This window comes from Caretta caretta, chromosome 3 (assembly GCF_965140235.1).
Source record: "Caretta caretta isolate rCarCar2 chromosome 3, rCarCar1.hap1, whole genome shotgun sequence".
Lineage (NCBI taxonomy): Eukaryota > Metazoa > Chordata > Testudines > Cheloniidae > Caretta > Caretta caretta.
Window position 1 is genome coordinate 196,195,173 of NC_134208.1, and position 26,110 is coordinate 196,221,282.

General features: G+C 42.5%; 1 protein-coding gene across 7 annotated transcripts in view; it reads left to right on the forward strand.

Moving 5' to 3' along the window:
• VPS54 (VPS54 subunit of GARP complex) overlaps positions 1–26,110 on the forward strand; it is an 82,969-nt gene that overhangs the window by 3,437 nt on the left and 53,422 nt on the right. For 6 of the 7 annotated variants that reach the window (XR_007355594.2, XM_048842671.2, XM_048842670.2 and 3 more), the window contains 4 exons: positions 18,547–18,708; positions 19,560–19,801; positions 21,728–21,806; positions 23,967–24,001. Coding sequence is in view for 6 of the 7 variants with exons in the window: in XM_048842671.2 (XP_048698628.1) it covers positions 18,573–18,708; positions 19,560–19,801; positions 21,728–21,806; positions 23,967–24,001 (492 nt within the window). In the remaining variant the exon portion in view is untranslated. Of the gene's footprint in view, positions 1–15,308; positions 15,820–18,546; positions 18,709–19,559; positions 19,802–21,727; positions 21,807–23,966; positions 24,002–26,110 lie in introns of those variants that run through there. The other variant, XM_075127217.1, reaches the window with a different exon arrangement.

The window sequence follows — 26,110 nt, forward strand, 5'->3', positions numbered from 1 at the left end:
CTTTGGGGGAGCAAGGCATAGTGGGTCCCTTGTAAAGAAGGGGAACTGAGAGGCCAGAGGCCTCCTTCATATCTAGCGTGGGTGGCAGCTCCAGAGGAAACTTGCAAAGAAATAGGGAGGCCCAGTATTCATTATTTGGATGATCCCAAAATTCATTAATGGGAGAGCCCCAAATTAAAGAGGGTAGCATGGAGGGAGAGCTGAGAATTCATTAGTTGAGGGCAGTATGACAAGAAGAGATTCTGCCTGTATGTGAAGTATGCATTTTTCACAGGCTCATAATTCAGTTAAATCAAAAGTGACTTTCAGCAGAACATTCAAAGGTGCTTCTTCTCATTGAGGGATATTTACCTGCCAAATTTTAACTTTCTGATCCTAGCCATTTCCATTGTAGAATATATTGTGACTTTCTTTTAAACAACTCTTTTTATAATGGGGAAAGAGTCATTTCTGTATGTGCCTCCTACTCAAAAAAAGGTGGAACCATTTTTGTTCAAATGTTCCAAAATATTCACTTTCAGACAGAGACGAAGCCTAGAACATTTCAGCCTGAAAACTGATTTGCAGAACTTTGAGTGTCTTAAAACAGTGGGTGAGAATGGAAATGCTTATACAGTCTTCAATAAGCAGTTGCTGCTTCTCCGAGATAAGTGTGGCACAGAATCCCTTTTTTGTTATAAAAAGTGTTTTAAACTTTTGGGGACATATATTTTGAAAAAGAATATTGTAAACAGTGATGTGATATCATCTGCTTTAAACATTGTCATAATTGTATTGTTTTGAAACATGACAAGCTCATGTTCTGTTTTTTAAATTTATATAAGTACATCCATTTATTATTTTAGAAAATGGAAACCATCTGATAGTTGTTCAGTGGTTTATGTGAAAAGAATTGATCCTTTCACTTGAGCGCCTAGGGGTCAAGCGTTCATATCACAAAAGCTACCATCAGAACTGACACTTATTGGTGTCCTTGTGGATGGTCAGCAGAGAAGCGAAGGATTGAATGGTCTTTTCTGCTATCTAGCTACTTACCCTTAGAGGTAACTTCCTGTCTAACCTCTCCCATAAATGGGTTGAGGCCCATTGTCGAGGCAGTGTGATGAATGCTGAAATGCTACAGAGCATGCTGTACCTGTTTGTGGGTATAAGCTCTTTTGAAAACCTGGCCATTCTTTTTAGAAAGTTAGGGTTGGATTCCCCAGTCTGCTGTGGGCACTTTGCACTGCATAAGCCGCACAAATTGGCCCTGAAATGGCTGAAGATAGTTGGTGGAGAATTCCCTTTCCACAGGGAAACTCTCTTTGGCATAAGCGTGACCTCTGTGCAGCCCTAATTTGTACAAGGGTTGGGTAGGCCTCAAGCAGCTCTTAACCTGCCATGAAAATCAAGGCCTGAATATTTTAATCTTTTTGCCATGTCTGGAGTATTTTCTCATTCCCTCCTTAAAATACCCCATTCTACAGCTACTTTCTTTAGCTCAGCTCTAGGTGAAACTCCTAATGAAGCTCATCAGTATTGCTCTTTGTTCAGCTACAGGTGTTTCTGTGAAGCAACGTGAGCTGCTCCTCTCTCACTTCTTTTCCAAGCGGACCATGTACCATATCTGAAGTACTACCGGTCCCTATCAGCTGAGGGAGCAATATATTTTACCCAGAAATTAAACCAGGGTCTCTCGTGTAGCAGTGTGGACTACTAACCACGAGGCCTGTTCTTATAGATTAATATAATATTTTTATGCTTCGTTACTTGTTTCAGAATAATTCCATCAGAGCTGACATTTGAAGAACTTGCTGTACGATGACCTAAATAGCTATATGTATTCAGAGTGTGTCCACTTGGCATTAATTACAGAAGTATCAAAGAGCCAACTGTCAGTGGCCCATAATTGTGTCATGTTTTTAGAGTCAAAGAAGCTATCTAGTTATGGTCTCTACATAGGGTTGCCGACCCTCCCAGTTTGGCCGGAAGTCTCCCGGAATTGGGGTCGATCTCCCGGAGGCTACTGAAGCCAATCCCAGAGAACTGAGGCTGCTAAAAGTCCAGCACTGCAGCAGGGCTAAGGCAGCTCCCTACCTGTCCGGGCTCCGCACGCCTCCCGGAAGCGGCTGGCACCATGTTCCTGCAGTCCCTCGGCTCTGTGCACTGCCCCCCACCCCGAGTGCCAACTCTGCAGCTCTCATTGTCCAGGAGCGGGGAACCTTGGCCAATGGGAGCTGCGGGGGCAGTGCCTGGAGATGGGGTAGCGCGCAGAGCGGCCAGGCTACCCCTGAGCCTAGGAGCCGCTGCCGGACATGTTGCTGCTTCCAGGAGCCACCCAAGGGAAGCACCTCCCAGCCAGAGCCTGCACCCCGAACCCCTTCCTGCATTCCAACCCCCTGCCCCAGTCCCCTCCCACAACCAAAGTCCCTCCCAGAGTCTGCACTCCAAACCTCTCCTGCACCCCAGCCACCTGCCCCAGCCCTGAGCCCCCTCCCGCACCCAAACTCCCTCTTAGAGCCCGAACCCCTTCCTGCACCCCAACCCCCTGCCCCAGTCCTCTCCTTCACCAAAACTCCCTCCCAGAGCCTGCACCCCAAACCCCCTCCTGCATCTCAACCCCCTGCCCCAGCCCTGATCCCCCTCCCGCACCCAAACTCCCTCCCAGAGCCTGCACCCCAAACACCCTCCCGCACGCCAACCCCCTGTCCCAGGCTCAGTCCGGAGCCCCCTCTTGCACCCAAACTCCCTCCCAGAGTCCAAACCCCCTCCTGTACTCCAACCCCCTGCCCAAGGCTCAGCCCGGAGCTTGCTCCCACACTCTGAACCCCTTGGCCCCAGCCCAGAGCCCGCACCCCAGCGTCCTGCCCAAGCCAGTGAAAGTGAGTGAGGGTGGGGGAGAGCGAGCGACTGAGAGAAGGGGGCTGGAGTGTGTGTGTGTGGGGGTGTCTCGGAGAAGGGGCCGGGCAGGGTTGTGGCCTTGGGGAAGGGGCGGGGCAAGGGTGTTTGGGTTTGTGCGATTAGACAGTTAGTAACCCTATCTTGGCACCTGAAACAAAATGGGCATGAAAAAGTCTGCCGTTAAGTACAATAGCCACATCCTGATTTCAGGTTAGTGCTGTTTGTTGTTGAGAACTAAAATTGCAGCAGATAAGAGGAAATTTGTATGTTACAGATGTTCTCACAATTCATGTGGTACGTGCATAAACTGTGAAATTTCAGTTTGGAATAGCTTGTTTATAAGGATACTAAAATATCCCTACAATTCTTCTGGTAGTATCTGTAGATTTCTTCTGCCCTGTGTGTGGTTGTGTGTATACATATATATATATATATACACACACACACACATACCTGCAGAATATACAGTGAAGTTTTTATTTTAGTCTTTTCATTTTCTATTCTATCCTACTCTTATATTTTAAAGGGATGACATCAATTTAAAAATCATATTTAACTGTTTTTACTTGCTGTTACTAAGATTATTTCAACTGAAAAATGAGAGTAGTGGTTTGGGGTTTTTTGTTTGTTTATTTTCTGTTTGACAACAACTGCATAAAATTAGTTTCCTCTGAGATTGTGTGGGTTTTTCAGACAAACAAAAGGGAGAGAAAAACATTTTTTTTCAATTAAAAAATGGCAATAAAACTACAGAAATCGGCTGGGGCAGTTTTACCACAAATGGTTTCTAACTCATTTCTTATATTCATAAGCAAAAAGAAAAGGAGGACTTGTGGCACCTTAGAGACTAACAAATTTATTTGAGCCTAAGCTTTCGTGAGCTACGGCTCACTTCATCGCTTGATTTCAAGTTGACATTGTCACTCACTTATTGTGAGACATAAGGAAGGTAGTTTTAAAATAATATTCACTGGTGTATTTAAACTGAGCTGCCTCTGCTGCTGCTGGTCCATTTTTTATAGAAAGGCATATCAGTCCTGCACAAGGTCCTCCAAATCACCCTGCACTGCAGCACTGCTTTTATCCAAGTGAAAGCCCATAGCATTAGTTTGTTATCCAAAATAGAGCATATTTGATAAATATTTGACTATAATATTAATTCACCTGATTCCAGCAGAAGCTTAATTACAAAATTGCCAATATACCATTTGAGGTGTGTATGATCTGCTAATTAGAACGTGGTTATAGGCACATAGGCAAGCACATAAATCTGATGCATTCATTTAGAGAAGCCGAGAGGCTAAGTGGATGAGACTTTGGGGCTACTGTGTTAGAAACCTTGATTCTATTCCCAGTTTTGACCTTGTGCAGTTTGTGCATCCTGATCTACCCTTAAAAGTTAGGTCAACATAGCTACAGTGCTTAGGGGTTTGAAAAATTTTCACCGTGAGTGCTGCAGCTATGCTGACGTAGCCTCCAGCCTAGATGCATTTGGAAGAATGCTTCCGTTGACCTAGCTGCCATCCCTTGGGGAGGTGGAATTCCTAAAGCGAAGGTTCTGGAACCATAGCTGTGCTGTTGTAGCACATGTAGTGTAGACATCTCCTCTCTTGTTTCATTTATAAAAGAAGTTGGGGAAATGATACTTGGCTGCTTCTTAGGGTATGTCCTTACTGCAGCATTAACTTGGGCTCTTACTTGGGTGTTATCCATAATGCCCCTCCAATCCACACACACACAACCCTCTCCCCTGAATTTGGTAGTGCTTTAAAACTGGGCTAACTGATGGTCTAGGCTAGAATTTGGGTGCCACTTTCGCTCGGGGTGGTAAGCTGCCCACCTTGCAGTGAGGACACAGGCTAAGTCACTTGAGTGCCCATAGTCCTCCAATGCCTTCCCATGATTCCCCCTACCTCCACCCCATCCTTCCATCTTCCTGGAAGGACAGACAAGTTCTCCCACAATTCACTGGGAAAGTCTGACTGGCTCAGCGTACTACAACACAATAAAACATGGGGTATGCCACCAGAAGTCCTAGCACACACGGGTGAGTGTAACATCAGTGAGGACTTTGTGGCGTGGCTTCTCAGACTCACTGGTCTAGCCCAAGTGCTGATTACCTGAGTTAACTCTGCAGTGAAGACCTACCCTTAGTTTAGGCCTATGAGACTTAGGTCACTGTTAAGGGATGTGAAGCTCATAAAAATATTAATACTTGTCAGCAAAAGAAGTGAGATTTCAATCTCCTGGCTTGTAGAGTGGGGAGGCTGGTACAGGCACCACCATGAGGCTTGGGATAGTGTACAGTGCAGTTGGTACGCACATAAAATCTGGCTGGATTATAATCTCTGGCTGGAGATTATAAAGGCACCTCTCTGACTCCAGGTCTAAGTGTGACACTAAGCACCCCTGAATTCACACCTTACACATTATTGTAATAATCTTTCTACAAAATATGCCTTGTGTGGGGTCATTTGAAAACTAATAACTTACTGAACATTAATATTCATGTGTGATGGATGTACGCAGTGGGTATTAGGAGTTATAGGTACATGCTAGACTTACGGCTAAAGTGTGTTTAAACTAGGCATGTCAGGGGGAGTTGTTAAACAAATCAATCCTAAACTTACATATAAGCAGTAAACAGGACCATCAAGACAGCATGGGGAAGAGATGGCAGGAAACAGAAAATTTCAGCAAACAGCCATTGGGGAAGAAAGAGCATGGAGCTTCGTTCACCACGAGACTCCATCTCGTTCTCCTGATAGGTTGAATAAATTTTACTCAGAAGAATCATTTCAGAGGTTTACTGCGGGTCTGAACCTCAAGTGATAAGCAATTGAATCAACTGATTGTATTGTATAAGAGTGCAGAGAGTGAGATCTTTTCTGAAAGCTAATGACACATTGGTGATTAATATCACTATGAAATGTAGGTATCAACACGAAATGAGGAACTATGGATATTTAATGATACTATGTTTTAAAGTCTGTGGCAAAACAGGGAGAAACAAGTTCCCTCCCTGCCAGGAAGAAGGTCGCTATTTACCTTCCTCCTATGTAAATTAAGCATGGTGGAATCCAAACAGTTCAAGCCCCATTTAGGTACAGGGGGCTGGGAAGCCCACAGGAAGAGACAAACTGCATGAGGCCATCCTGCCTCTTAAAGCAACATCATTGAACTTTGGAGGATATAAGCAAAGACAAAAGCTGTCTTTGGCATTGATCACAAGACAGATACAAGGGAACAGAACTCTTACAAGCTGAGAAATATGGGTGCATCAACCAAGGGGGGTTGAAGTCTCTGGGAACTGCATATAGGTGAGGAAAAAAATATCAAACAAAGCCTATACTTGGCTAGATTAAGTTTTAGACTTTTTAGAAGCGTGTTTTGTGTTGGTTTGTTTTACCTGTAATTCTATCTTCGTTCTTGATACTTGAACTCACTTAATCCTATATATATTGTGATAATAAATTTCTTGTATTTTTACTGTCAACCAACTCAGTGCTGTCTTTAAAGGGAAGGGTGTATTCACCCCAGTTAAATTAATAAGATGGTAGGTTTTGTGTCTTTAGAGGAACAAAAAAAAAAGATAGTTTCTCTGAACTATCCAGGAGAGGGCCTGGACATTACAGAGTACACGGTTTAGAGAAACATTCAGAACTGGGCGTATGTTGCTGTCACCCTGCAAGTTGTAACCCAGGTTGGTGGAAGCCAGAGTGGGGCTGTAGGATGAGACACAGGCTGTTGAACCAGGGCTGTCTACATGCTGGTAGGTTGGCAATGAGCATCCTAGGCTGGGAGCTATAACAACAAAGAGTTGTGAGTCACACAGAGTTGCAGAGCAAGTGGTAACACAACCCCTTACTGACCTGGATTGGACCCCGAACTGCTGTCACATTAATTCCCTGCCAAATTTGAACTTCCTAGTCTAAAATCCTGGAGTGTTAAAACTATTCAAAAAATGGTCAGAAACAATTTTCATTTTGGCCAAATGACTGATTTTTCCCTAACCTCATTCTCCCAAACAGCTTAACCATTTTTGCTAAAACTTAGAGCATGGAAAATTTCAGGCAAAGAGTTAGTCTGTTATAAGCAACTGAAAACAAGACTTGTAATGGGAAGTGTAATACAGTCTTAATATAGATGTTGCTACGCACTCCATCTATAATAGTTTTTGTATTATGAAATTAGAAAGATGTTATGTTAACCAGACTTTGTATGATAATGCAGTGACTAATTTAGACACTGCCTAGCCAGAAGGCTAAATCTACCAGCACAGCAATAGATAAGGGGGCCATGAGTGAGGTCACAGGACATCCTGTGGGAAGCTCAACTCCTTGCCATCAGCTGGTGAGAAACAGGAAGACTCTGGAATTTCTACCAGGGTGCTGTCTCTGGACTCTGTTAGAGGTTCCTCCGTTTGCTTGTGTCTCTGGCTAGTCGGTGTCCTTACATATTTGTAGCTGTTACCCCACCCTCACCCTAAACTTTCCCAAATTTCTAGGGTAAGACAAAGCTTTTTCTCTCTCTTCCTTCTCCAGTTCTTCTTGGCTGCTGCAAGGAAGAAGGGGTGGTCTATTTTCTACCTTTCCTCTTGCCTTTATTTTTTTGGGTCCTGTTCTCTAATGCAGTGGTTTTCAACCTGTGGTCCAGGGACACCTCAGGGTCTGTAGACTATGCCTAAGGGGTCTGTGAAAGATGACTATGAAAATAAAGTTTCAGATCTCAGAAAAGGCATTCTGTTTTTCTGATCAATCAAAAGTGTGTGAATACTCCCACCTACAGGTCAAAACCCAGAAGTATTGTTGTTACCTAGAAGCTCACAGTTACTGCCCTTTCTCATGCTGTGTCAAATGCTGTGCTAAGCACGTGCAACATTTATAGTTGAATTCTGTTCAGTCAGTTTTCAGTCTAAGACTTCTATGGTAGGGGTCTGCGGACCACAGGTTCAATTTCCAGAGGGGTCTGCACCTCCATTCAGAATTTTTTAGGGCCCTGCAAATGAAAAAAGGTTGAAAACCATTGCTCTAATGAATATCTCTAGTGCATACCTTTTCTATTAATAGCTTTGGTAAGCTGCTGCAGCAGCATGAAACTAACATAATTTTTGACAGTTCCATTTCTGCCCATGGAACTCCAAATAGCAATAGTGATACTGATCAGAGTCTCGCTGTTTTCACCTATTGCTGCTTGACAGAGCTGTGAGTGGCAGCAGAGGCCCTGGAGCTGTCTTTCTTCAGACACAGGAAGAGAACACTGAATCAATTTACACTGGTTCCATAGGCGCCGACTTCTGCTCGCGCTGGTGTGCTTGATCCCACTCTGCCCCCGGCCCCACTCCTACTCCGCCCCTGCCCCGCCCCCCAAACCCCTTCCACAAAGTCTCCGCCCCCTCCCTGCCCCAATTCCGACGACTCCTCCAAATCCCCGCCCCACCTCTTCCCCGCCTCCTCCCCTGAGCATGCCACGTTCCCACTCTTCCCCCTCCCTCCCAGAGCGTGCTACACTGCCAAACAGCTGTTCGGTGGCGGCAAGTGCTGGAGGTAGGTGGAGGAGTGGGGACGTGGCACGCTCAGGGGAGGAGGGGGAGTGGAGGTGAGGTGGGGTGGGGAGGGGAACTTGGGTGCCAGTGGGTGCAGAGCACCCACTGATTTTTCCCCGTGGGTGCTCCAGTCCCAGAGCACCCATAGAGTCGGCGTCTATGACTGGTTCATGTTTGGAAAGTTATCGTTTTCTACCGGAAAGGCTAGGAACGTATTCTTTTAAATGGAATCTGAGATTCTGTCCAGGGTGGATGGAGTTTTCAAGTCGTATATAGGATATGTGAGAATTGTGCCAAGGATTTAACCTTTTTTTCTTGGTTTTAACTTAAACAAACTAGAGATACTCTGTTAACTGAAAAGCAACAGAGCAGCTTGTAAAGTGCCAGGATGTGTCTTGGTCCCTCCACAGGGATCTCAGTCTGTGAACTGTATACTTCAACTTGTTGAAGGACCCAGGACCCAGTTTAGTGAATTCTGGTTAACTGTAAAAAAAGTGAACTGCAGTTGTGCTTCTCTTTTTGTGATACTTCTGTAATTTCATCAGTAGGGCAATTGCACTTTATTTGAATGGCCTGAGACTGCTGGAAAAGTGGGTTGCATTTTTATTCCACTTCTAAACCTGTATTTTCGGTCTAATCCATGTAATGATTTGTCATACTGAAGCTTGGTTATACAAATTGTCAGCCAAAATGCGATTAAATTATTTTTTTTAGACATATTATTACTCTAATCCAGTACTTAATTGCAGAGCATCTGAAATATTAATATCATTAACTTGCACAGTTGCATGTAGTTATTGCAGCACATATTCTCTTGTGACTTGGAAGCTCCGGAGACTGGGCACTTTACAGTTTGTATTGCACAACTCCCACACAATGGAATGAATTAATGTAACCTGTAGAGGCAATCGTCCACTCTCTTTATTTACTTGGTTTTGTTTCGTGTTAAATTTGAGTTTAGTTTTCCATGAGATTTAAACTGGAGGATGTATGCATCACTGCGTATTTTAAGAAATGTTTATAAAGTGCTCAGTATGCTAGTACAATAAAGGCAATTGTATAGGTAAACTAGTACAGTGGTTCTTAATCAGGGTACGCGTACCCTTGAGGGTACGCAGAGGTCTTCCAGGGGGAACATCGACTCATCTATATTTGCCTAGTTTTACAGCAAGCTTCATAAAAAGCACTAGCAAAGTCAGTACTAACTAAAATTTCATACAATGACTTGTTTTTGCTGCTCTATATACTATACACTGAAATGCAAGTACAATATTTAAATTCCAATTAATTTATTTTATAATTATATGGTATAAATGAGAACGTAAGCAATTTTTCAATAATAGTGTGCTGTGACACTTTTGTATTTTTATGTCTGATTTTCTAAGCAAGTAGTTTTTAAGTAAGATGAAACTTGGGGGTACGCAAGAGAAATCAGTTTCCTGAGAGAGATACAGTAGTCTGGAAAGGTTGAGAGCCACTGAACTAGTAAATCACAGTAACTTTCAGTGGTCAATTAGATTAACATACTTGGGAGGTTAGGTGCTAGTAGGGATTCTCATCCATTCATTGACTACTTGTTAATCTCTTTTGTGACTTGGAAGGAATTCAGGACAACAAATATTGCATTTCTTTTTCATTCCTTAATCTGTTCTTATTTGCCTGATTTTAAAATGTTTTATTAAACCACAGTTCTGTTTCATAGGTAGGTTTTTGCCTTTACGAATGTGGCAGCTCGTTGAAGTAAGTTATCTATAAGGTCTTAAATTATGACTACTAGAGTAGCTGTTATCTATGAATAATTTAGTACAGCATCATATTGCAGGCCATTTAGAAGACCTCTGCCTGAGATTCTTGTTGAAATCAACTCGATGATATGAAAGTTCTTTGCTGCACTGATATTTTAGTGCTCCCTTTTTGTTCGGTTCTAAGGTTTTGTTAAGACTGGAATAAGGGCACAAAGGTCATGTGAGTATTTGACAATGATTAAAAATAAAAATAACTAAGAAATAAACAATGTTTGGTTTTGAAAACAAACATTTGATATGTGTGTGTCTTCAGTGTTAAAATGTGTTCCTTAAATTTTATTTTAAATCTTGTACTGGTTAAATGCAGTTAGCATTTATTCCAATTACCAAAACTGAAATGAACTTCTTATTTTAGAAAGCACTTTGTTTTGCTGGCATCTTAATTTATTGTTTTAAATAAATTATCAGAATAGGGGAAAACAATGGCTCACAAAATGCTTGATTTCAAGAGCAAAATTTTTCATTGCATGTATAATTTTAAGAAGGGCTTCAGTTAATAGAAAGCATTAATACAGATACAACGGATGTATATTCATGTAACATGAGATTTCTCAGGAGACACTGATAATGTAGTTGCTGGAGCTCCTAATACACTACTTTGTATATTCCTTTAGGAGGCTTGATTTTTACTATTGAATGCATGATGTTTATTTTTCAAAAAGTGCTAAAATAATGTTTTTCCCCCCTCAGCATTCTGGTTCATGAACCAGTTTGATTAGTGACAAAACCCTAGCAGTAGTAAACACTAGTATCTGGTGAGGAGCTGCTGAAGGAAGGAAGAAACATACCTACATTAGAAATATGACAAGGGAAGAACAAACATGTGAGAGCATACAAATCTCTTAGTGGTGGAGACAACAGCAAGAGAAAATAAATAAGCAGATTAAAAACTTTAAACAAAGTATTTTCTCCAAATGGTTATGTTTGGAAACATATTGGAAACATAACATATTAATATTCTGGAAAGCTGTAATCTGACACAGTGATCTCATAGTTTTGCTGTGTGGCTGACTACTTCAGAAATACTTTAGATGCTAAAGATAACAAGTACCCAGGAACACGCATTTGGATTTTAAGATTGTCATGAAGTAAGCTTAAAGGGAGGGTCTAAATTAAATAAATAAATAAATCACTGCAAGTAAGGGAACCTGAAAATAGAAAATAAAACTCCTGACTTTGTTCTTTGTTCATATCCAGAAGGCCTGAAACTTGGTTAATTGAGAGAGGAAGTGATTGTTTTTCCACACACAGATTAAAACTCTTTTATTTGTTTTTATTAACATCTGTTTAATTCTAAATGAAGAAATATATACCTAGAAGAAAAGGTCTGTCTTTTAAAGATTAACAAATGATCTAACTGCCAATAAAGCCAAAACGCACACTTGACACCTCCAGCCCTCCCCCCCCACCCCCACACAAAAAAAGAGAGACAAGATTTGACGTTCCTGATATTTCTCAGGTTAGAGACAAATGCAGGAAAAATATATTTTGAGGGAGGAGTTAGTTATTAGACAAACAATTGAGCCAGTATTTCATGAAAAAATTACAGGTAACATAAAGATTGTTATTGTAATAGCTAATGTTAATATTCACGTGAACAGAATTTTATTAGAGTATAGTGAACTGTAAGGTTATCTACCACTATAGTTGCATAAACTTGCTAGTTCCATGATTTTTAATGGCTAGATAATTTAAACTGTAAAATTCTTTTCTAATGTTTATTACTGTAGCAACATTACCTTTTTATTAATTTTTTTATTCATTTATTAATTTATTTTGTCTAGAATAGATTTTGAGCAAAACCAGTTAAGTATATTTTAGTGGTATTTTGTAGTTCTGGAAGTGGTGTTTGCCTTTCTGAATAGAGTAGCTCAGAGGGGTCTGTTGAAGGTGGGCAGGGAAAATTCTTGCCAAGTATCGTGCTTGGGGTTTGCATACCCATTTCCAAGGACCCTGAGCCCTGGTCTACGCTACAAGTTTAGGTCGAATTTAGCAGCATTAGATCGATTTAACCCTGCACCCGTCCACACGACGAAGCCATTTTTGTCGACTTAAGGGGCTCTTAAAATCGATTTCTGTACTCCTCCCTGACGAGGAGATTAGCGCTGAAATCGACATCGCTGGGTTGAATTTGGGGTAGCGTGGATGCAATTCAACGGTATTGGCCTCCAGGAGCTATCCCAGAGGGCTCCATTGTGTCCGCTCTGGACAGCACTTTCAACTCAGATGCACTAGCCAGGTACACAGGAAAAGCACCGGGAACTTTTGAATTTCATTTCCTGTTTGGCCAGTGTGGCAAGCTCATCAGCAGAGGTGACCATGCAGAGCTCATCAGCACAGGTGACCATGCAGTCCCAGAATTGCAAAAGAGCTTCAGCATGGACTGAACGGGTGGTACTGGATCTGATCGCTGTATGGGGAGATGAATCCGTGCTATCAGAACTCCATTCTAAAGACAAAATGCCAATATATTTGAAAAAATCTACAAGGGCATGATGGACAGAGGCTATAACAGGGACCCGCAGCAGTGCCTTGTGAAAATTAAGATGCTCTAGCAAGCCTACCAAAAAACCAAACCGGCAAATGGCCACTCCGTGTCAGAGCCCCAGACATGCCGCTTTTATGATGAGCTGCATGCCATTCTAGGGGGTGCCCCTACCACTACCCCACCCCTGTCCGTGGACACCTGCAAGGGGGGAGCCTCATGCAACAGGAATGAGGATTTTGGGGATGAGAATGATGAGGAGGAGGATAGCGCACAACAGGCAAGCAGAGAAACCATTCTCCCCGACAGCCAGGAACTGTTTATCACCCTGGACCCAATACCCTCACAACCCTCCCAAGGCGGGCTACTGGACTATGAAGCCGGAGAAGGCACCTCTGGTGAGTGTACCTTTGTAAATATATTACGTGGTTTAAAAGCAGGCGTGTTTAATGATTAATTTGCCTTGAAGACTTGGGACGCATTCACAGCCAGCACAGCTACTGGAAAAGTCTGTTAATGTGTCTGGGGATGGAGTGGAAATCCTTCAGGGACATTATTAAGGGGACAGTCAGAGGTGGCTATTCCTGCTGAGCTGTTTCCCTGTGGCTGAAAAGAAATCATCCCCACTTTTAGCCATGCGGTGGGAGGGGCCCATTCACGCTGAGCTGTTCCCATTTGGCTGGCGGCGATCTTCCTTGATACTACTCACGCGGTGGGAGGAGGGGTGCAGCGATCATCCCAGAGAATTGGGTGCAGGGCGGGGTTTAGTTGGGTTTGTGCTGCACGTTAACCCGAAAACTGCAGCCTCTCCTTTTAAATGGCCAACCCAACAGGTGCTTGGTATGGGAAAGGAGGGCGTTGCTGTTTGAAACCATTCCCACGTTATGAAGGTTGAAGAATCTGAAAGACTGTGGCTTACTATGGCTGCCTGCAAGTCGAATTCTGTTGCCTGGCCCTGCGTGTGTGATCTCTCACACCAAACTGGCAGGCCTTCAATATAAGAGGCAAAATGTGACCTTGTACCGAAAGCACATGTGCTATGTAATGTTAGCAGCTTGGTTCACCGTGAAAGGGTCTACCCAGTGTTCTCTAAAATGTGTCTTTTTAAATACTACTCTCCCTTTTTTTCCTCCTGCAGCTGCAAATGTTTCAACGCTCCCCCTATCATCTCTGTCCCAGAGGCTAGCACAGATAAGAAGGTGAAAAAAACACACTTGTGATGAAATGTTCTCTGAGCTCATGCAGTCCTCCCGCACTGAAAGAGCTCAGCAGAATGCGTGGAGGCAAACAATGGCAGAGTCCAGGAAAGCAGAAAATGAACACGAGGACAGGAGGGATGAACAAGATGAGAGGTTGCGGGAGAAAGAGGAGAGGTGGCGGCAGTGTGATGAGAGGAGGCAGGATGCAACGCTGAGGCTACTGGGGGATCAAACTAATATGCTCCAGCGTCTGGTGGAGCTGCAGGAAAAGCAGCAGGAGCACAGACCACCGCTGCAGCCCCTGTATAACCACCCGCCCTCCTCCCCAAGTTCCATAGCCTCCTCACCCAGACGCCCAAGAACGCGGGGGGGGAGAGGTGGCGGCGGTGCTCCGAGCACCCAACCATTCCACCCCAGAGGACTGCCCAAGTAACAGAAGGCTGGCATTCAATAAGTTTTGAAGTGCAGAGAAGTAGAGTGAACCAAGGGGGTGGGTTTTCATCAAGGAGAAACAAACAGAACTGTCACACTGTAGCCTGGCTAGTCATGAAACTGGTTTTCAAAGCTTCTCTGATGCGCAGCGCGCCCTGCTGTGCTCTTCTAATTGCCCTGGTGTCTGGCTGTGCGTAATCAGCGGCCAGGTGATTTGCCTCAACCTCCCACCCTTCCATAAATGTCTCCCCCTTACTCTCACAGATATTGTGGAGCACACAGGAAGCAGCAATAACAATGGGAATATTGATTTTGCTGAGGTCTAACCGAGTCAGTAAACTGCACCAGCACGCTTTTAAACATCCAAATGCACATTCTACCACCATTCTGCACTTGCTCAGCCTATAGTTGAACAGCTCCTTACTACTGTCCAGGGTGCCTGTGTATGGCTTCATGAGCCATGGCATTAAGGGGTAGGCTGGGTTCCCAAGGATAACTACAGGCATTTCAACATCCCCAATAGTTATTTTCTGGTCTGGGAAGTAGGTCCCTTGCTGCAGCCGTTCCCACAGACCAAAGTTTCTAAAGATGTGAGCGTCATGTACCTTTCCCAGCCATCCCACGTTGATGTCAGTGAAACGTCCCTTGTGATCCACCAGTGCTTGCAGCACCATTGAAAAGTACCCCTTGCGGTTTACGTATTGGCTGCCAAGGTGGTCCGGTCCCAAGATAGGGATATGCATTCTGTCTATCGCCCCACCACTACCCTTGATAGCAGCAGCTCAGTGATTGTGTTGGCTACTTGGATCACAGCAGTCCCCACAGTAGAATTGCCCACTCCAAATTGATTCCCAACTGACCAGTAGCTGTCTGGCATTGCAGGCTTCCAGAGGGCTATTGCCACTCGCTTGTGAACTGTGAGGGCTGCTCTCATCTTGGTATTCTTGCGCTTCAGGGCAGGGGAAAGCAAGTCACAAAGTTCCATGAAAGTGCCCTTACGCATGCGAAAGTTTTGCAGCCACTGGGAATCATCCCAGACCTGCAACACTATGCGGTCCCACCAGTCTGTGCTTGTTTCCTGGGCCCAGAATCGGCGTTCCATGGCATTAGCCTGCCCCATTGCCACGAGGATGTCCAAATTGCCAGGGCCCGTACTTTGAGAGAAGTCCATGTCCATGTCCTCATCTCTCTCATCACCGCGCTGCCGTTGCCTCATTGCCTGCTTTTGCAGGTTCTGGTTCTGCACATACTGCAGGATAATGCGCGAGGTGTTTACAATGCTCATAACAGCTGCGGTGATCTGAGCGGGCTCCATGCTTGCCGTGGTATGCCATCTGCAGGGGAGCAGAGTTGCAGTGGAAGCGATGGCTGACAATGGATGCCACAAGAACAGATATTTATAGAGAAGGACGAGAGGACCTGTGAGGTGGATTCAGGAGAGCAGAGTTGCAGCAGAAGCGGTGGAGGACGACGGTTAGTACTGCGCACATTTCCTGAGGAAGAATACACGTACCTGGTAGCCCATGACAGACAACATGGAGAAATTCACTATTGAGACAATAGCAGCAGAGCAGAGTTGCAGCGGAAGTGGTGGATGATGACGGTTAGCAGTCCTACTGCACCACCTGCTGAAAGCAGTATGGCGTCCGCACGGAAAAAAGGCGTGAAACGATTGTCTGCCATTGCTTTCATGGAGGGAGGGGCGACTGACGACATGTATCCAAAACCACCCGCAACCATGTTTCTGCCCCGTCAGGCATTGGGAGCTTAACCCAGAATTCCAATGGGCGTCGGAGACTGCGGGAACTGTGGGATAGCTACCCACATTGCACTGCTCTGTAAGTCGATGCTAGCCACGGTAGTGAGGACGCACTCCGCCGACTTAATGCTCTTAGTGTGGACATACGCAATTGACTGTATAAAATTGATTTCTAAAAATCGACTTCTATCATCTGACCTAATTTCGTAGTGTACACATACCCTGAGTCCTGGCCAATGTCGTGGTGCAGCTGGTAGCTAGATTTTAAAAACAGGTTGACTTCCTGCCAATAGCTGCTGCTGCAGGGAATAAATGGGAGGATTGGGGTTGCCTGTGCTTTCTCTTCTTCCTGCCTGAGCTGTTCTGCCTTCCAAGTGCTTTGAAAGTAGGGCTGTAGGGGAGTAGATACACCAGGGTAGGTGGCCATAAAGACCACAGAAACCACGCTAGCTCCTGCAATCAGTGAGTGGGAGGGGTAGCCGCCCAAGTCTTCCCTCGTCCCAGTGCTTAGAGGGAGAGAGATTGACCACACAAGACAGAGGAGAGACCTATGATGGGTGGTGAATATGCAATACAGATGGACATTGAAGAACCGTGAGGGGAGATGTGAGGATGCATCTGGGAATGGAGATGTACAGAGGCGGGGCCACAAAGAATGAGACCACAGTGCACAGTCAACCTGTGGAACTTGTTGCCAGTGGATGTTGTGAAGGCCAAATTTACAACTGCAGTGAAAAAAAGAATTAGATAAGTTCATGGTTCATCAGTGGCTAGTAGCCAAGATGGTCAGGGATGTGACTCCATGCTCTGGGGGACCCTGAGCCTCTGACTGCTAGATGCTGGGACCGAATGACAGGGAATGGATCACTTGATGATTGCCCTGTCTGTTCATTCCCTTTGAAACATCTGGCATTGGCCACTGTTGGATGACAGATTCGGGGCTAGATGGACCATTGATCTAACCCAGTATGGTCATTCTTATGTCCTTATGATGAAGAAAAGCCTCAAAATCTTCAACTGGCATGAGTGAGAGAAGAAGGGAGAAGGCTGAAGGGGACTGCTACAGAGAGGCCCTAACACCCCACATCCCAGTAGAGAGTAAGTGTAGGAGATTCCCCTGAATATTCAGGGGAATGAGCCTGTGGTCCTTCCTGGAAAACACTGGGCTGCCTCCACCTATAAAGGCAGGAGCGGGCAGAAAGGGGGCGACTTTGAGATTGAGGGAAGAGTTCAAAAGGGAGGAGTAGAAGAAAGGAAGTGTAATAGCAATGGGGCTAATGAAAAGGCAGAAAGGAAGAGTCGTAGGAGGGACAAGAGCAAGACATGGAGACAGAGGTGACATAGATTGAGCTCTGTGTGTGCAGAGAAAGCACCCTTTTAAAAAAGGGGTATTTCTCATGTAAGATGCGGTGGGGGCACAGTAGGGTTTTATATCTATTCTAGTGAATATTAATTTTTCTGTGCCTTTTTCTTTTTTTGTGCTTCTAAGAAAAAAAGAGTTTAAAATTCCCATGTGTACACACAACACCCCAGTGGCTGGGAGCCGGATGGCCCCCCCCCCCCCCCACCTGTGGCTTGCTTAGAAAATAGTACCAATCACTTGGCCCTTATGTAGGGAAGTATGAATTTCACACGTTTAGTAGAGGTTCAGTATAAATAAAATTGCAGTTTGCACAATACAATGTATCGAAACAACTCGGGACATGCATTATGTTACAGTCTGGAAACAGATGTTCACTGCGAATGGATTCCAGTATATTGTAAAATGGTAGAACCCTCCCCTAGAGTGAATGCATCACAGGATAAAGATTTTCCTTGCTATCCATATTTTGCACACAACACAAATCATTCTCTTTAAATACTCTGCAAATAAATCTTTCAATCCTCACTACCAAAAAAGAAAAAACATTCAGGGAAAAATAAACCAAATTGTGCTTGTGTGGCAGAATGAATGAAATTTGCTGCTCATGTAATTCTACTTCAGTCAATGGAATTAAATTAACAGAGAATTTGGCCCTTTATCTGCACAGAAGAGACTTTCGACAAGTCTGTGGACTTGTACAACATAGCTCCCATCGGTAGATTAAACAAAATTCCCCATAAAACACTGGCATGTTTTGTCATTCACAAACCTTCAGAATTTGGCATGCTATTTCTGAGAGGAAATATTTCTTTGATAATGCTTCAGTAATTATGGAAACAGAACGATATAATGTGTTTGGACATTTTTATGTACAATATTTTTGTGAGTGTGTATAAAAATTAGCCCTTTCTGTGTGTTTCAAATATAAAATATTTTTCATACCATGGGTTGAAAGATAACTAGTATTGTTTTAAACTGTTTAGTTTTATGTAGGTGAGCTGTTAAATAAATGCTATTGTTATGGTACAATCAATAATCAGAACTGCATTGAAGACTGTGTTTATTTTTTCTTTCTTAGCTTCTATCAAGTGGTGATTTTATGCAATGGCATCAAGCCACAGTTCTTCACCAGTGCCTCAGTCAAACAGTAGAGATGCTTTCTTTAAAAAGGAAATGGATTCTGCTAAACGCTTTCGACCTGTGCAGTCACTGCCTGATGTATGTCCCAAGGAACCTACAGGTAATTTTGGCTTGTAAGGCAGATGAAAATACTGTTACAGTCAGTGGTCTGAAAATTACCCTGAAAATAGTCAATAAAGTTCTCTTGTTTTCTGGATAATACTATGAAATAAAATGATATATTTATAGGTAGAGTGGGATTCTACTTACTCCACCTCAAAAGCACCTCATTTTCTTTTTGGAGCACGGGAGATCTCCACCTCACATTGAAGTCACCATCCTTATTATGAAGGAGAAGAGGATGAGACTTCTTTCAGAGCCTGTGAAAGATCAGCCAGAGTATAGTTGCGAGACAGGCAATTCTCGCCCTGCGGGGCTAACTGCTTTGCTTCTGTGACACTCCCCAATCCTTCTGACGTGGGGAGCAAGAGATCAAGATGGGTAACTCTGGCACTCCCATAAGGCGTTGTATTGATAGCTGTCATATGGAATGCTGAGGGTAAGGGGTGTAAAGTGGGGGAAATAGTGGGATTTTGAGAATTCCCTAAAGAAGCGTGTGACTGTAGTTCTAGGTTGGTGGGTGCAGTAGTTCTTCAATTTGATATATTTAGTATATCAAGTCTACAGACTTCTGTCTTTCAAAGGGTGCCAGAAGAATTGATATTTGTGTGAAGATATTGAAAGAATATACCTCTAATTGCATATTTATGACTTGGTTTGTGCGATCTAAACACAAAAATGTGAGTGTGTTAGATTGTTGGGGAAGGGGATTATGTGTCTTGGTACACAATCCTTTCTGTAGATAAATTTTTGAAATTTGTTGTTTGCTTCAAGAATTACATTGAGTTTACTATGAAAAAAGTGCTTTCAAGTTTTTGTCTTAATGGACTGTCTTATCTTTTGTGCTTATAGGTGATCCTAATAGTTTAGGTGACAGCCCATCTCTAGTTGCAGATCAGCATAGATGGACAATTTATCATTCCAAAGTAAATCTTCCAGCGGCGCTAAATGATCCTAGGTTAGCAAAAAGGGAATCCGATTTTTTTACAAAAACATGGGGACAGGACTTTGTGGACACAGAAGTCGCACCTTCATTCTACCTCCCACAGATAAACAAGGAAAATTTTGCATTATATCAACAAGAAATCATTCAGGTAAAGTACCAAAGTTAGGTACATTATGGGTTAAAAAAGAAATTTCAGAGCCATTTGAGTTTGACACCACTAACTAACTGTATCCGTTAATAGTACATCATATTATTACCTAATAACTACCTGTCTAGTTCTATGGTAGTTGACTCTTCTCTTGACCTTGGTATGGTGTGCTGTAAGTTCACTGTTCTCAGCATTAAAAGCATTGTCTAAATTCTCTCTCCCTGCTATTTCATTATTTTTAGTTCCTGAGTGCTATACTTTTGTTTTAAATGTACAGACCATATAATTGCTATTCATCTTTGCTATTTCCTTTTGGTTATTGAAAACTTCACTGATTATTCTTAAAGGATTATTCAGCAGTTACACTCTATAATGTAATAAAAAAAAAAAAAAAAAAATCCAGTCACCTGATCAAATGTAAAACACGACTAAATTGTTGCTAAGAATGTCTTTAAAATGACCTATGTACAAAACGCTTAAATATAAAATAATGAAGTAGGAAACAGACCTATTGTCAGCTGGTGAAAGCCAGAGCTGTTTTTAAGTTTTGAAAAAAGAACACAGCCTAAAAGAAGATGTGGAAATCTGCTGTGTTCTCTGTTTCTTTGGCTGTAGCTTCCTTTAACTTTTGGCTGCTGTGATGACCTGATTGTCAATGCTTCCTGGTGAGTGTAGTGCTTACTCTTGTGAAGTCAATAGGACTATTTATGTCAGAGAGCATTATGCTTGGTTGCATTTGCAGGATTGGGCCCCAGAATGGTAGCCTTGAAGTGTTATACAATTGCCCAGTTCTGATTATTGAACATTTTAAAGGTATTTTTAAACACTGCCACCTATATATACTTTAATTTATGTATTCATGTTTCTGCAGGTTTTTTTATTCCTCTTTTCCCCTACAAATACATGTTATTTGGGTACAAGCTACAAAATTACAAGAGAGAGGGCGTTAATGCAGATGCAGGTTTAAAACAATCTTCGTTATTATTTGTATTATTGTAGCACCTGGGAGCTCTACTCATGGTTCAGGACCCCACTGCAGCAGTCACGGTGCAAACACAGAACAGAACGTACTGAACAAACTTGGTTTAAGAACCAATAACAAATATTGAAATTTTTCAGCGTCATAAACCCTTAAAACACTTGTTTGGGGAGTATAAAAAGGTGTAACTGCATCAAAATGGTATTAGTACTGGTAAAATATGGGGGGAAGAATTGTTTTTAGAGCCATATGTTTGTATAGCCAATATTAAAAAAAATAAATAAGCTGTTGCATTAAAGTGAAATGTAACTATTTGATTGTGAAAATAAACAGGGTATTGGAAGAAGAGGCATGAGTTGCCATGAAAGAATTTCTGATGGATCTTGCAGCTTCAGCCTGCTATGAAAAAATAATCTCTGAAGAAGAGGACAAAATAGAAGAGTCTTATAAGATGTGGAACCCATGTTTAAGCTTTATAAGTAAAAATAGAAGCTTAGCTTAGCTAAATGGAGTGTAAGGTTTCACTGTGGTGCATCTAAGTAAGGTGGGAGAAGGTCAGTAAAAGGATGTTTTTATTTTAGTGTAGGATAATTTGCAGATTAGACTGCAAATAAATAATGGCTGTAAGTGTGTTACTGCAGTCATTGGATATGTATATTTCATTTTGTGGGGAGGAGAATTTAGATCATATGTCTTAAATAGTTTCATTATCTCCCTTTCCGTGATGTAAAATCAACAAAGAAATAACATACCAACCAAATAACAAACAAGGATTTCAACCGCCAGAGTTGTCATTCTGGCACCTTTCACATGCACTTAAAATTTTAAGAGGGAAAAATATCTTAGATTAAAAATGTTCTGAATATTCCCTTTAAAAGAAAAAAAAGATTTTTTTCATTATTGTATTAGTGTCAGACTAGTTCTTTAATATCTTTTCTCTTTTATAGAGAGAGAAGATCCATGAAAGATGCAAGAATATTTGTCCTCCTAAAGATACCTTTGACAGGACTCTCTTACATACTCATGGTAAACACCTCATCTTCTCTTACTTGTTAAAAAGTCATTTTCTTTTCTATAATAGATAATGTAACATACTAATCATCTCCTTTTGTTGTTCCGAAGATATTAGCTGTAGAAATAGCTGCTGGTGATTTATTTATAATGATCACTGAAAATCTAGGCATGATTGGATAGAGACATTGTAGGTCAAAAAACTAGTGATTCCTGCTCCTGAATTCTTCCTTGGCATCTCTGCATTCACAACTTGACATTACATCCGTGACAGTGTTTCCTTTAACTTCCTCTTATTAAAAAAAAAAAAAAAAGAAGAAAAAGAAACTAGATTATGCGATTGTATTGAGTTTCTGGTTACTGTTCATGTTCTGAGTAATGAAGAATGCCTGCCCCCCCCAATGGAGAACAAAAATTGGAATTTGTGACATTGTGGCATCCCTGACATATTGAAAGATCATCATTAGGAAAGGTTGCTTGCATGGTTCTTTTAATGGAGTCTGCAGCTGTAATAAGACTGTTTCTCCTGATATATTTTGGCTTTGTAGTGAGATATCTCAGGTGATCAAGGATTGGGAACTGGCAAAAAAGACGGGCAGAGAAAGTATAATGGACAATCTGAAGTTAGCTTGTATTACTTAATTCTTTCAGTTTCACTGGCAAAGCACTGCTCATTGAATGAAAGTTTGTCTGCATCCCCTGTTCCTAGTAATTACAGAATGCTTCCCTGTTTTTATTTACTCCATTGGATTCAGCTCGTCTTGTCAGGCTTTCTAATACCTCTATTACCTCCATTTTTTTTCCTTTCCATGAAAAATGAAGTCCAACTTTTTTGTCTTTCATAGTTTAAGTTCTTGAGAACTAACTCTTTTATATTTAGCTATGCTTTACCTTTGTCAGCACAGTAATATCCTTCCTCTGTTAACTGCCCGTAGTACTACACAGGGGATCTTGAAAGTGTAATATTATTGAACAATATCACAGCTTTTGAATGGATAGCCTTTATTGTAAATGAGTACTGTACTTGTTAAAATGTCTGTTTAAGGACTGTATCTAGCCCAAAACATGCACCCCAGAAGGCTTGAGTAAGAATAACTATCGTGATGAAAGGTTGGTCTGCTGTGCAAAGCCAAACAGGATAAAAATCTCTGCACCAGGGAGCTGGAGTAGTTTTGGGAGAACAGACCTTCAGTAAACTAGCTCTCCACCCACTGCAGCTCCCAGTGTTGGGGTTGCCTATCTTTCTCCAGTCTTAGAAAACGCAACCTGGGGTCTCTCAGCTAAAGGAGTTGCTACAGCCTGAGACTGAGGACAGAAGGCTGAGGGATGGTTCCTGGGCTGCATTGTCTTTTGTGTTTAATACAAATAAAGTAACAACTCTGCAGGCGAGAGAAGTGCTGGAGATGGTAAAAGCTCCCTTTCACCATGGTGATTGTGAGGGGAGGAGGGGACCCTCCAAGTGAGCTATGGATTTCTTATTTCATCTGCCTCCCTTTTTGGCCTGATGAGACTCTGTACACTCTGATTGAGCTCCTTTTATGTGACTGAATTAGGGTGGATGGAGCCCTAAGAGTGTGAAATCACCCCGCTTCCAAATGGGGCCAGGGCATGGAGCTCCAGTGCAGCTCTTCTCCTGTCCTGATTCTTTCCTTCCCTCTGCAACCACCCCCTGTGACCATCACTTCAGCTAATGGACTGGAACAGTACTACCTCTATGTCAGTTGCACAGAGTGATAAGGGTCACTGAGTCGGTGTGGATCCTGTGGTCCCTCCCCATCACCACCCTGTGTGCATCTACCCTCTGGGTTTAACCCAATGTGACTGCTCCACCAGCGACCTCCCTAGAGAGCACCAGTGGGAAGCGGAAGTGATGCAGAGAGCCTTACACTGGTCCTCACCAGCAAGATGAATTTCACCCTGAGTGAGTCTGAAGCACTGGGTTTCTGTTATGTTATGAATAATACATTTATTTTTAAAGCAGTCAGTCGGACACATCTGAGTGCTGCACAGAAACTGTAGCTAACCCCCCCCAAAATTACCAAGGGCAACGAGGCCTTTAATCGCTGATTATTGAAATTAATTGGTTTAATAATTTGGCTGATGACTGACTATAGAAGACTGCAATGAAATCTTATAATTGTCATGCTAGTTTACTTATATTTTATTTATTTTTAGATAAATCCAGGACAGATCTGGAACAAGTACCTAAGGTATGATTGCGGTACAGTATAGGCTTTATGAAGGAAAAATGTGCTTGTCAGATTTCTAGTGTAAGACTTAAGAGTGTGTGAGTGCGCACACGCATATGTGTGAGGGAGAACTATTTAATAGGTATCCTCTGACCCTCCTAAATTGTAGGAGTACATGTGGAACTTAGACAATGTAATCCAAATGGATAATACTTACGGTTGTTTGCTATTTCTGTCTCCTGGGCTGTATTTATTCTTTTAGTGGATATTGAAGGTAAAACACAGCGGCCATTATTTTCAGGCCTTAGTCACTAAACAATCCTAGAACCATGTACAAATAGACAACCACGCTGCTTTCTACTGAAGCGTGGCTGTGGTCTGCTGGGTACATTTTCCAGAAAAGAAATTCCGGAGGAAGGAGGATTTGAAGGTTTGAAGGGCGTGGGAGGGAGTTTGATACAAGTTTCTGAAGTTACTGTGTAGACCTGAGTCTATTACTATTTATTGTAGCACCTAGGAACCCCAGTTAAGGATTAGGGACCCATTGTGTTAGACACTGTACAGACAAGTCACAAAGAAGACCATTCCTGCCCCAATCAGTTCACAGTCTACGTGACAGATACGTCGTAACAAATGGTCAAAACAGACAAACCTACATTTCATTTTATTCAAACTGAAAAAATTGTCCAGTTGATAAGTTATTAGCAGGTAAACGATTTAATGTTGATCACTGCATGTCCTGAGGGTTTGTAGAGGTGTAGCTAAAGTAGCTTTCACTGTAACTTTTAAAGTTAAGGCCAAGGAACAGACGGTGCTTGATATTGATTTCTCGCTGTTGAATCCTTTGATGTCATGTGTGGTGCTTGGGGTGAATGGGAAGGAGATGGTTCAGTTCTCCTGGAAGTTCCAGGCATTATAGCAGTTTTAAGGAGTTAAAACTAAGCCAGATGCAGATGCTTCAGAGACAATGCTTCACTGAGATGAACAGAAGCAGGGACAAAATTATTTGGCCTTTTTGTGGCCAGAGTTTTATAGATTCATAGATATTAACTATTAATTATGGGACCATTATGATCATCTAGTCTGACCTCCTGCACAATGCAGGCCACAGAATCTCACCCACCCACTCCTGCGATAAACCTCTCACCTATGTCTGAGCTATTGAAGTCCTCAAATCATGGTTTAAAGACTTCAAGGTGCAGAGAATCCTCCAACAAGTGACCTGTGCCCCATGCTACAGAGGAAGACGAAAAACCCCCAGGGCCTCTTCCAGTCTGCCTTGGAGGAAAATTCCTTCCTGACCCCAAATATGGCGATCAGCTGAACCTTGAGTATATGGGCAAGATTCACCAGCCAGATACCAAGGAAAGTAACTCATATCCCACCCCATCTAACATCCCATCACAGGCCATTGGGTCTATTTACCATAATATTTAAAGATCAATTAATTGCCAAAATCATGTTATCCCATCATACCATCTCTTCCATAAACTTATCAAGTTTAATCTTGAAGCCAGATAGGTCTTTTGCCCCCACTGCTTCCCTTGGAAGGCTATTCCAGAACTTTACTCCTCTGATCATTAGAAACCTTAGTCTGATTTCAAGTCTAAACTTCCTGATGGCCAGTTTATATCCATTTGTTCTTGTGTCCACATTGGTACTGAGCTTAAATAATTCCTCTCCCTCTCTGGTATTTATCCCTCTGATATATTTATAGAGAGCAATCATATCTCCGCTCAACCTTCTTTTGGTTAGGCTAAACAAGCCAAGCTCCTTGAGTCTGCTTTCATAAGACAGGCTTTCCATTCCTCAGATCATTCTAGTAGCCCTTCTGTGTACCTGTTCCAGTTTGAATTCATCCTTCTTAAACATGGGAGACCAGAACTGCACACAGTATTCCAGGTGAGGTCTCACCAGTGCCTTGTATAACCGGTACTAACACCTCCATATCTCTACTGGATACTTCACCTGATGCATCCCAAGACCGCATTAGTTTTTTCATGGCCATATCACATTGGCGGCTCATAGTCATCCTGTGATCAACCAGTACTCCAAGGTTCTTGTCCTCCTCCGTTACTTCTAATTGATGCGTCCCCAGCTTATAACTAAAATTCTTGTTATTAATCCCTA